Raw genomic sequence first — 12,343 nt, forward strand, 5'->3', positions numbered from 1 at the left:
GGTTTTTGAAGCTTAATCCCTGTGCTGGAAACCCTGGGAGGCGTACGAACGGAAACCACCGTAGGTCACCCTCGGGGTGCGAACCGATAGTCCACCCGTTATCTTATCCCTACCAAGCAGCTGAGCGCAGTTCAGGGGCCAGCTGTACCGTAGTGAGCTGAAAGCACTTCTCTGGCCTCGCCCACTAAAGCTCCCATCTCCGGGGGCTGGGGGATGGGGGATTGCGGGGGGAGTAAAAGCTGGAGCCGTGGAGACAGAAGAAGGAAGAGAAGCAGCTCATCAGACAAAGCGCCAAAGGGATGAGTGCAGACAAACAACATGGGCGGGGTGGTGGGCGGGGCTCCATCGAGCGCAAAATCCCAGAAATGAGCTTTATTTTCATTACCGTCACTATTAGAGCAGCACGTTATCATCAACACAGGATGATTATACTCTCATAATCATCGCCCTTCAGCAGGGCTTCGAGCCAACCCTTGCATATATCTGTAAGGGTGGCGTGGTGGCACAGCGGGTAGCACCGGTGCCTCACAGCGCCCAGGTTCGAACCCGGCACAGTCTGCGTGTCGGCGAAATACCTCCGAGTGGATCTGAAGAAGCAGAGGGAGGGAAGAGGAACGCAGAGGGACGCGAAGAAAGGGACGACCGCTGAGAGGTGTGAGAACAGCGGTGAAGTGCATGTGCCTCACAGCGGCTGCGTCCTTCTTCAGACGGAAGGAAAGGCTTCGTTAGCAGAAAGGCAGCAGGGAGGAAACCGATATTACAAACTACTATCACCCTCCCCCACCGGGGGGGCTGGCGCTCAGCAGCGCCGGGCTGCGATCAAGCAGCCTATTGAGACATCCAGCATCTGCGGACAGGCCTGTGACTTGCACCGCAGCCCCCAGGCGGGAACGGACAAAGGCAACGGACGTCACCCTTTAGCACCCGCAGCCTGAGGGAACATTTCCCAGAAGGCACAAGGGGAGTCATTCAGAGTATCTGGACACCACCCTTTTGCACCCACAACCTCCCGCTGGCAACACAGGCCTTGTGATAAGGGCTTTCACGGGTTTCGTGACTTCCCACTTTCAGCACGAGCTCTCGCTTACGAGAACCACGGTGCCGGTTACAGACGGAGCTCAGCTCTGAGCCTCCGCATCACCGACATCGCGGAGAGTGTGGCGTCTCCGGCATCTTTGGGGTAGAAGACAGGCGGTGAGAACGGACCACAGGCGCGAACCGAGCCAAAATGCGCCGAGGCTTCCTCGCTTCGGGAAGGGAAACAGCACCGCCACTCAGGGTGGGAAAAATTGCGAGCTGCAGCAACATGCAAAACCCCGCAAGCTCATTGGTCAGTTTGCATCTCACGTTCTTCAAACATGGGCAGCATCTTTGTAACACACCAAGTGGGAAAAAAAATTGAGTAAACACGCATGCTGACCAAAGACAAACATTCAAATTATTAGTAATATAATATGAATGATGATTTTGATAATATTAGCCGACACTTGTACTGCCATTAAAATTGTTCCATTGGAACAGCTTATATGGCTTTAGAGCAATTCGGGGTCTCCGGTACTCAAAGGAAGAAGCGGAGTCTGGCAACCTCGTAGTCATATCTATAAATATTTAACCACGACATATTATACATAAACATGCATAAATAATCTGAGGATGTACAGATGTTGACTGCCAGTCGAAGGGTTGCAGGTTTGACTCTGATCTCACATCTGTCCTATAGAGTCCATGTGGTGTCTGCGATCTCGCATTTTCCTCCATGTACCTCAGGTGTCCGGTCGCTCACGTTCACCAGGAGTCCAGCTGAATAATGACAGCGGACCTCCATCACTTACCATCATCATTTACCCGACTCGATTTTTTATGCAAATTAGAGTCCCTGCAGACAGGAAATCCCGCCCACAAAAAAAAAAAAAAATCCTCTCCCTGTTTAAGAAACACACGCAGACGGGTTCTCCTCAGGAATGCGGTCCCAAGGGGGAGGGTTCGGTCGACCGGGACGCCCAGCTCAGCCACGCGGCGCGGTCTTCCCAGAGTCCACTTCAATTTTCACTCTTTGCTCTTCCAGCTTGTGGAAACATCTCTGGCATGGAGGTCAATAATGATCCTGCACACTAACAATGCGCCAAATATGGATATTTTATTTTAAAAAACTTTCCCAGGCTTATATTGTCTAGACACCCAAAATTAGTATTTCAAAACTAATGCCTAAAGAATGTCTTCATCCGCAGGTTCCGCTCACTTTCACTAACCTTTTAATATGGTTTCAGCGCCTTCACAGCAGTTAATATTATTATTATTATTTATTATGCGTTCCGGGAAAGACGTCTGATGAGCCGTTGGCACCGAGAGACAACGGGCATCGTTTCATATCGAGTTCCAGCCCGCTGGACAGGTTCATCCGGGGATGTATGCGGGCAGGACATGCGCGTTCGACGCTGCGAGAGGAGGTCATACGAGAGGAAGGTGCTGCACGTCCACGGGGGAAATGATAGTGGGAGGTGGGGCTTAGAACGATGTACACTGACTTGACAGCGTCCTGTAAGAACCCGCTCTCCGGAGAACCCGTTCTCCGCGTCCATTCCTCGAGTATCGCTCCGTCTTTTCTTTCGCGAAAACGAGCCACGCCTCCCGTGTCCAGGGACAGGAGGAGGGAACCGTGTGTCCCGGCACACGTCCCAACAGGCTCTGGGGGCCCGGCGTCACACCCGCGGCTCGCAGGTTCTCAGGGGACGGGAACTAGGCAAACTAGGTGAGGGTCCGTGTGGTACGGTCCCTGTAGGAACAGGCGCTCGGGTGTCCTAACTTGAACCCGGAGCCAGGAAATCAAGCTGGTTGTCATGGTGATGCCAGTTAGAAGCAGTTGGGAATCCCATCACGGTGCTCTGCCGTCTCCACCCCACAGGGGAGGGCACAAGCGCTCCCACTGCACTTCAGGCCCTGTAAATTCTCCACACCTTCTCAAGAGCACCCCGGATCACGTAGGGGGACAAACATGCGGTCTCTAGAGGATTATGGGCCGGGACTTCGGGCCACGGAGCTCAGCCGCTTCCCTCCGACCGCACGTTTGTGCGACATACGCAGCAGCCTGTTCACGGGTAACAAAGCGTAGTACTAGTAATGTTCTTCGAGCTCGTCCCGTCCAGGCCGTACCCTACCTCAAGCCCCAGGCTTCCGGAACAGGCTCCGAACCACCGTGACTCTGCGTTGGACGACGGATGGATGCTGCCGACTGATTCTTATCGGCAGCGTACGAATATTTCGTTGTCCGGGCTCTGCGTGTACCGAGGCTCCCCGCCACCGGGCCGTAAGATGCGGGCAGGTGCATCGATGGGTATTTTGTGACGGTGTTTCGGGGGTCGTTGCCGTGTGACCGGACTCATCTCTCTGAAGAACTGGCGCGCGAGAACTCGAAGCACGCCACCCCCACGCGGAGGGGCATCTCGAGAGGCCAACGTGCCCTACATGACTGCCGATAAAATGAAACCCCACGGAGAAAGAAGTGATGCCAAGTCACTCAAGAGCAGATAAAAAAAGGACATATATCAAGAACCAAACCACCCCGACAAAGGGTCCCCTTCCTGGACACAGAATCAGGAAGCCGCCGATTCGCTCTTCACTTCCTTTCCCTCCAAAAGAGGGTTTGCCCTCATAACCAAGTGGGTAAGGTGAGAAAAGGGACGGAGTGCGACGCAGCCACCAAACGCCCCCATGGACAAAAGAAACATGAGACGGTCAATTTCTACACCCTATAAGGACGTTGGGCCCATTCTGTCTCACACCTTATACTGACACTTCTTTTCTCGAGCATCTTACAATGTGAGGTTTGTACGACAAGTTTACGGCGACGTGCCATTTATACACTTGGGTAATTTTTTCTGTATCGATACCTTGATCAAGGGTACTACAGCGGGGGTTCACACGGGCGTCAAAGCCAGTTTTGACCACTACGCCACCTGCTGGCCCTATTTACTTCAGGAAATAGATGGGCAGCGACTGACACGGATGGAGAAAGACGGGCAAGACAAAGGGCTCAAGGCTGTTTTGGGAAATCGACGTTCAAAAAGAGATTTTTTCCAGCAAGAACAGAGAAAGCATCACGTTTTCAGTGTAGTGAAAGGGCTCTTTGAGGAAGCACTCCCTTCAGGGTTCGGGGTTGCTCCGTTTGCACCAGCAGCTCTTGTCGGATGATGCTGACGTTGACGTCCTCCACAGGACGCGACCGCAGGCAGATGCTGCTACCCCCCCCCATGAAACAACAATGCCTCGTGCAACATCCTACCTGGAGTTTCCATCGATTTACGGGTGCCCCTAAACGACCCCAGCGTGGGAGGGTGAGGAAACAAAAAAAAAAAAAAAAAAATCTCCCATCCTTCCGAGCAACGGAGAGACCGTTCCAGTGAGCGCGTCTCATTAAGCATCTTTTTAATTACATGATTCACCCTGTTTTGGCACCCGCGCTGCAGCAATCTCATTTACATGACACCTTTCGAGTCGTCATCGCCATCTACGTTGGGCTGAGGGATGACAGAACGCAGGGGTCTCTCCCCCCCCCCCGATGGTTCACACGGCCAGCTGCGAAATTCCACTTTGCTGGTGCGGTTCGGCCCGTCGGCGTTAATTGAATCCGCTCCGGTCTGGCGTTCCTTGGCAACCGTCTCCAACCTCGGGAAGCAGACGGCCCGCATTTACATCTATTTATTCAGCTGACGCTTTTCTCCAAATTGACTTGCTCTGCTTTACGCATTTACGCAGCAGGGTAATTTTTATCGTATCAATTCAGGGTAAGTACCTCGATCACAGGAACTACAGCGGGAGCGGGAATCCGTCTGCCTCGAACCCGGCGTTCGTCCCCAGCACGTGGCTCCTTGCGCTGGTCAACGCTGCAGGTAACACACGTTTCTTCTTGCTCACGCCACCAAACACCACCATTTGAGTTTGGTGGGGCGGGTGGGGGGAGGGGGGGCACTCAGTGTTGTTCCTTTAGACTTTTATCCACTCAAAAGGGGAGGAGAGGGGGGACAAAGGGAAGAAAGGAGCGACTGGGGGTGGGGGAGGGGGTACGGCAGCCAACACAGAATAAAGGGGGGGGGAGGGATGTTGGGATGTGGAGATTGTGCGGAACTGCTGAAGCAGAACGCCGTTCTTGGGGGGCGTCGTTGGCTGGGTTACTGATGCAGAAAGATGTGTGTGTGTGTGTGTGTGTGTGTGTGTGTGTGTGTGTGTGTGTGTGTGTGTGTGTGTGTGAGTGAGTGAGAGAGAGGGGAAGTGTGTAGCTGCGCTCGTCTGTGTGGCAGGGATGGTGTACATATAGGTGTGTTTACTTCTGTGCCCCTTTGTTTACCACTGCTGGTTTACACATGTGTATTTCCGTGCAGCGTGTGCAAGTGTGCGTGCGCCGGGAGGTGGGCTGTTTCGCTCACCGAGGAGCCGCTCTTCCCTTGCGAGTCGCTCCAGACGGCGCGCAAACAAACATCCGGCCGCACGCCGCGCGACGGGATTGGCACGCAAAGGGGGCCGACTGACCGCCCCCTCCGTTCAGCCGGGGCGGAGGGGAGAATCGCGGCAGATCCTCTCAAACACCCGGGGCAGATTCCAAGCGAGGTTCACACCAGCCTGCGGCGGCCGCGGCTCGGTAGGGAGAGGGTGGGGCGGGGGGTGAACCAAATCCCCTTTGTGTCTAGCCTCGGGGTTCGAGAGCGGCGGGAAAGCTCAGCCCCCGGTTCCGGAACGTGAAAGGTAACAACCCGCATCGGGCCCGGGCTGACGTTGCCCTGGCAACCCCTGCCTCTCCTGACGGACCCAGTGTAGAAAGGGGCAGAGCCTGGGATGCCAACCACTGGCCCCATTTCAAAGAAGCTCCTCGGTCCTCTATTTACAGTCCTGCCATGAAGCATTTCCAATTTTCTCAGCACTTCCAGCTTTTTGACATTAAATCCGACGAGATCTTTCTGTCAGGTCCAGTAATATATGAATGGACCCTCAGAAAACGGGCCAAAATTCCTCCACCGGTGTGCAAGACAGCTACAGTCAGTGTTTAGTTGCGGTCGTTGCGGCTAAAGGTGCTGCAAAGCAGCTGTGAAAAGGCAATTACTTTATCATACCTGTTACACACACACAATCTGAAACCACTTGCCCCATACGGGGTCGCGGGGAACCGGAACCTACTCGGCAACTGAGGGTGTAAGGCAGGAGGGGGAGGGGACACACCCAGGACGGGACGCCAGTCCGTCGCAAGGCACCCCAAGCGGGACTCGAACCCCAGACCCACTGGAGAGCAGGACCCAGTCCAACCCACTGTGCCCCCTGTCATACCTCTTACTACACATTTAATTCGTTCTGCACCAGGAAGCGACATAAAATCAGCAGCGGCGCATTCTCTCTCTCAGGCTCCATTCACACGCAGCGCGATCTGGCGAAAAGGTCCGATCAAATCTCGTGTCAAAAAGCGAGAAGACCGAAAAGGGGCAAATAGTTTTTCCCACAGCACCGTATCTTCCTGCCGCCACCTCCATGGGCCCCGAAAGCCAATTTCCTTAAAATAATTAGAGCGCGGAGCTGCGATGTTGAAGGCAGTCCTCCCGACAGTCCATTATCTCTCCCGCACAGGCAGGGAAGCCAAACAGGGTAAAGTGTACTCGGTGGGGTAAATTGGCTCAACGTGAACACGGCACTCAAGGTTACAGGGATTGGCGCACTTGGACCTCCACGGTGGCTCTGTGTACAGTCCTCAGTGGGTACTTGTCCTATCCACTTACGTCCAGTACGGCATCTGCTCTCTGGAAAGCATCACGACGTCCCCCCCGAAGGTACGGATGGAGTCCAAGGGGCAGTATTTCGTGCCTGACCCCAGTGAGGAGGGGAAGCGATCAACAGAGAGGACGCGGCTTCCTCAGCACCGACGGTCCCTACTGGCCCTCGTCACAGAGTGCTGGACGGTGGGAAGCGACCTGCGCCGGATAGCAGGATGGATGGTTAAATAAATAAGCGACATCAGCCCCATCTCTGGAGCTCATCTGCACCAACCTGAAGCCTGAGCTAAAGTGGAAGGATGACCTCATTCTGGAAATTCTCCAGCCTAGCAAGTTCTCGGCACCCAAGAGCCATTCGCACTCCCCAGAAAACAGTACCTGAAAGAACTGAGGGCAGGGAACGTCTTTTCATTTTAAGAAAGAAAGAAAGAAAGAAAGAAAGAAAAAAAAAAAAATCTCCACCAGCAGAAAGCAAGACCATCTCTGAGCTTGATCTTCCATTCTTCCATCCATCCATCCATCCATCCATCCGCTGACAGCTGAACTGCGTTTTACCAGCCCCATTTACTGCTACTTTATCTCACTTGGGAAATTCATCCCCACCTGGGAAATTAATTCTATTCTTCCTGCAGCAGTCTTGGAAATGCAGCGCAGAGATTGTGAAACTATGCAAACACATGTAGGGAAGTGCAAGAGATGTATGTTTGAAGAAGAAGGGGAAAAAAAAAAAAAAAAAAAGGAAACGAAGGAAGCTCACATGATTAATTGCATCTCCTTACGCCAATCATCCTGAAAACCTTAAACGCAATATATGCGCAGGCAGCTCATAGCTGTAAATTAGCTAGAACTCCCACGCATGGCAAACTATCCAGCGCTTCCCAAATACTTCAGGGCAAAACTAAAGGCACATGTTTACATTAAATAATAAAAATTAAAAAAAAAAAAAAAGTTAATTGTGGATTAGGTCTTCATGGAGAACAGGATTTTATACGACACGTGTAACAAACCTCGGCCATGTGACAGCTTTCTCAGCCTCTCATTGGCTCACGTGACTTGCCCGTCAACTGAGAGCCAATCAAATTCCGCGATGAGCTTCAGTGACGACACGCTAATTTTAATTTAAATTAACAAGTCTAATGGTCTTAAAGATGCGATATGCAAAGACAAGGGATTTATTTGTTGACGCTCTTGAGCTCGGAGCCCAGGTTCGTTCGGCGGCACCACGGTCTTCCTCGCTAATCCGGCCGGGAGGTTCCGTGTTCCAAACACCCGCCCCCGCACGGCGCATCTTATCCCGAGCAAAACGGAGCCCCCGGCTTTGAGTAATAAAAATCCAATTAAGTCAAATGAAAATAAATGTGATTACGTTGTAAGGTTGCCGGTGGTGACGAACGCGGTCATACAGATTAGGCCCAATTACACACTCAGGATCACGACCGTTTTGCATAAGCCGAGCAGTTGCTTTGGTCATCACCGAAGGGCAGCGGGTTCTCAGTTAGATGACCAAATATAAATATATATACACACACACATGCACACAAAATACCCCTGCAATGGTAGTGTAGGACTCAGGGCTGTAGCCTTGCACTCTGAAGGTGTTTGGTTCGAATCCCACTCCCGGCTGTAGCACCCTTGATCAAGGCATTTACCCTGAGCCGAAAACAGTAAAAATTACCCTGCTTTGCAAACGTCTGTGTTACCGCAAGGTTCACAACGTAACACAAAGTCACACCGGACAAATTTGTCAGCGAAGGTTAACAGTGACGCCAAACTATAAAGCGAGACAAGGATGAGTGTCACGAGACGGATGCCTGGACGTAATGGATCGCAAAACGAGAAGCAGGAGGGACCTTCCGTTAGACCACACACTCGATACATTGTTTGAGCGAAGGAGCCGTGTCCAGAGGGACGTCCGAGACCCTCACCGGCGATATGAACCATCGAGGATATGAACTCGCCCTACGGATCGGGCTGATCCATCTCCTGCAACCCGCTCTCACCCAGCACGGATCGTTCTTTACCGTTCCCACCGACTGCGGTAAAGAAGAGTAACGGAGCCACGGCGCTGTACTGTCGCCGTTTAACTCTCGACGTGCGAACGTTGACGTTTTACGCCCAAAGCCACGGTGAGGGCTGGTCAGTACCTCCGGGCAGCAGTGCAGCCAACAGTTTCCTGTAGAACCAAACATGAAGTGAACTTCCACGGCCTGGAGATGCCAATTAAAACTTCATTAGGGTGTAAATCCTGCAGCAGCTAATGTGATTTAGGAGACATCGCTGATGCACGCGATTTCGAACGAAGCAGGTGAGTCCCACCCACCGCAGGGCTTCCTCCGCATCCCATTGGCCAGTGGAACTGTCAATCAACAGAGCAGCTCCTCAACATCCAAAAATCATGCCCTGATGATACGGCAAATTAAAATCAACGCTCGACAGCCGTGCGACTGTATCTGGGAACGGCTGGCGGTTGAATTCATCTCTTTCACTCGTTAATTCGTCTGTTAACGTGCCGAAGTGATCGAGACCCTTGATCAAGGTGCTGAACCGATGCAGTAAAATGACCCTGCGGTGTAAATGGTAAACCAGAGTAAAAAGCTCAGTGTAAGAAACCTAACACTCTGGGTGTCTGCTACATGAACAAACAACAATAGTAACAATGATGATTATACTAGCAGTAGTTATTATTATTATTAACAACAATACAATAATAATAATAATAATAATAATAATAATAATAATAATAAAGCAAGTTAAACAAAAAAACCAAAGTGTTTTCCTGACACGAGAACTCATTGCAAGAGTGTACAGTGCAAACTTCAGGGCCTCGAGTTCAGGGACTCGAACCCCCCAATCCCACACACACACACAGAGCCCAGGGGACTACGATTTTTAAGATGAAAATTAATATACAAGTTTCAAGCGGGAAGCTGAGAAAGAGCAACAGCCGCTCTGAAAATAGCACAACACACAATTACAGGAGGCCACGCTCACAGTCTGGCGTGTGGCGATACACAGTGTTCAGCACAATGGAGCATCGCCACGTGGGCAGCGGGTAGCATCCCGGGTTCGAATCCCCTCTCCTGCCATAGTGGCCTTAATCTTGGAACTCACTCTACATTAGCGTGCTGTATATATGGGTAAATCAGTGTGAGTAGTTCAGCATACACACACTTATACTGTGTGTTACGCCGGAGAAGCTTCAGATAAACAAACAACTGACTAAATTGACTGTTGAACCCTGAACACCTTGTGGACCAACGTGTTGAGTCCACAGCACGTCTGATGACTTCACAGAACGTACAAATACTCTCACACACACACACACACACACACACACACACACACACACACATCATCTGAAGCCGCTTGTCCCGTACGGGGTCGCGGGGAGCCGGAGCCTAACCCGGCAACACAGGGCGGAAGGCTGGAGGGGGAGGAGACACACCCAGGATGGGACGCCAGTCCGTCACAGGGCACCCCAAGCGGGACTCAAACCCCAGCCCACCGGAGAGCAAGACCCAGTCAAACCCACTGCACCACCGCACCCCCCCGTCATATTAATACTATTAATTTTACCCTAAATAAACATGGGAATCAGGTGATCAGTTCAACTGATTCACATCAGCAATCCTTGGATCTCTTGAAGACGTTCAGTATACTGTGCGGTCAAAACCCATAGCCTTAGAACTTCAACGGAGAATAAAGCCCAGAGCAGTGAGTCTAGGAAAGGTGTGGTGTGGCAGTGAATAAAGTGGAGATGTTTTAGGTGTTGATCCAGAAGATGGTTGCTGGTGCTGGAGAAGAGCGCGCAGCCTGACGGGCTTTCAGAACCCATGGTGGCATCAACACCTTGAAGTTGGGCGAACGCTGCCCATTGAACCACACATCTGCTAGGGGCTGACCTAAGATGAACTCCACAATCCTCAGAACCCTGTGAACCTGATGGTGGCCCCATGAGGCCAGCTCAGACAGACCCATCCAACGTGTGGCGGACATCCTGGAAGGTCCAGCTGATGAGTCACAACTCCTAAGTTTTGTGCTTCAGAGTGATGGGATCTATGGTGAAGCGAGTGTTCAGTCACAATGGTCATCTCCATACTCAATGGCAGCTGACACCCTACCTGCTCTGCTCCACAAGAGCTCTGGAGAACCCCATGAGCGACCCAATGAACCAAGGATCACCATGGGTAGGGAACTGTGGCTTCCAGAATGGATGCGGGCTGAGGAGTATGGAAGGGATGGATTCATGGGTGTACGGATGGAAGAGGAAGAGATAGATGCAGAACCGAGACACAGATGGATGACTGAACTGATGAATGCATGGTGGGACAGATGGCGATACATCGACATGGATGGACGGTGGGAGAAATGGAGATACATCGCCGTTGGGATGGATGGATAGATGCATGGTGGGTGAGAAGGAGATACATGAGGATGGATGGATGGATGGATGGATAGAAGAGTAGATGTACAGACAGATGGAGGATGGAAAGGTGGATGGTCAGAGAAAACTGAGGATACATGGAAGGATGGATTTCCTAATGGATACATGCACATGGCGAGACGATGGAGATGAACGAGGGTGGAAGGCAGGACAGACGGATGGATGGATGGATGGATGGATGGGGTCATGCAAAAGTCAGACCAGAAATGACTTCTTCTAAAGTCCACTTCACTTCAGTGAGACTAAAGTTAAAAAAAATGGATTTGGGGTCTAATGATTGAGCCCAAAGGAGAACTGCTCTTGGAGTGTGATACACTGTGTGTGTGTGTGTATGTATGTATGCTGCCCCCCAAAACCCACAACCCCCCCCCAGTTCACCCTAGGTTGGACACTGACAATGTCCATGACCATGATGAGAAGATGATCACCTGGACACATGAACGCCAATCAGCTGAAGGTGTGTCCAGTGGACCCGACCCGTGGTAGGCGATCGCACCCCGCGCGCGCACTCACCTGCTGGTAGTTGTCCTCGTAGGGCCGGAACGTGCTGTCCACGGGCTGCAGTCTCAGATTCACGTGGGGGAAACTGTGCAGCCAGTAGGTCCACCAGGGCGCGATGTAGTCCACGCGTGCCGTGGACATAGCTGCACGCACGCGCGCGCCGACTCGGGCGTCCTGTTCTGTCCTGTCCTCGTGGGGGGAGAGGGGGGGATGCCGAGCCAAACGGGTGGGCGAAGAGCAGCGAGGCGCCGGCGGCGCGAGACCATCAAAGACAGAAGGACGGCGCGCGGAGCTCCGGACCCTCAATGTGCGGATGGAGAAGGACGCAAACTTTAGGGAAGCCCTCGGTCACCCATCAAGCGCGCGCGCACACACCAGTCTCGGCTCGGGGTCGGGGTGGAGCACGCGCGTGCCTCCGATCCCCGAGTCCGCGCGCCCGACGAGCGTATGCCGAGAACGAGCCGAGAGATGGGTGCGGGAGCGGGAGCGCGCGCGAATCGGGGGCACAAGACAAGGGGCGGGGCCGGGGGTGTGCGCGAGCGGCGCGGGAGCGCGCAGAGAGATGGAGCAGAAGGAGATGAGTCTGGGTGGTGTGCAGCGACAGTATTAATAATTTCCATTTGTAACCCGCACTGTCCTCCAAAGCGAC

At 52.6% G+C, this 12,343-nt stretch overlaps 1 protein-coding gene across 2 annotated transcripts in view; it reads right to left on the reverse strand.

Moving 5' to 3' along the window:
* ttyh2 (tweety family member 2) overlaps nucleotides 1–12,181 on the reverse strand; it is a 54,656-nt gene extending 42,475 nt beyond the window's left edge. For both annotated transcript variants that reach the window (XM_018745475.2, XM_018745474.2), the window contains exon 1: nucleotides 11,707–12,181. In XM_018745475.2, the coding sequence (XP_018600991.2) occupies nucleotides 11,707–11,835 (129 nt within the window). In that variant the 5' untranslated portion in view covers nucleotides 11,836–12,181. The remainder of the gene's footprint in view (nucleotides 1–11,706) is intronic.
* Nucleotides 12,182–12,343: the final 162 nt, after the last annotated feature.

The sequence above is a fragment of the Scleropages formosus genome, chromosome 1 (assembly GCF_900964775.1).
Source record: "Scleropages formosus chromosome 1, fSclFor1.1, whole genome shotgun sequence".
NCBI lineage: Eukaryota > Metazoa > Chordata > Actinopteri > Osteoglossiformes > Osteoglossidae > Scleropages > Scleropages formosus.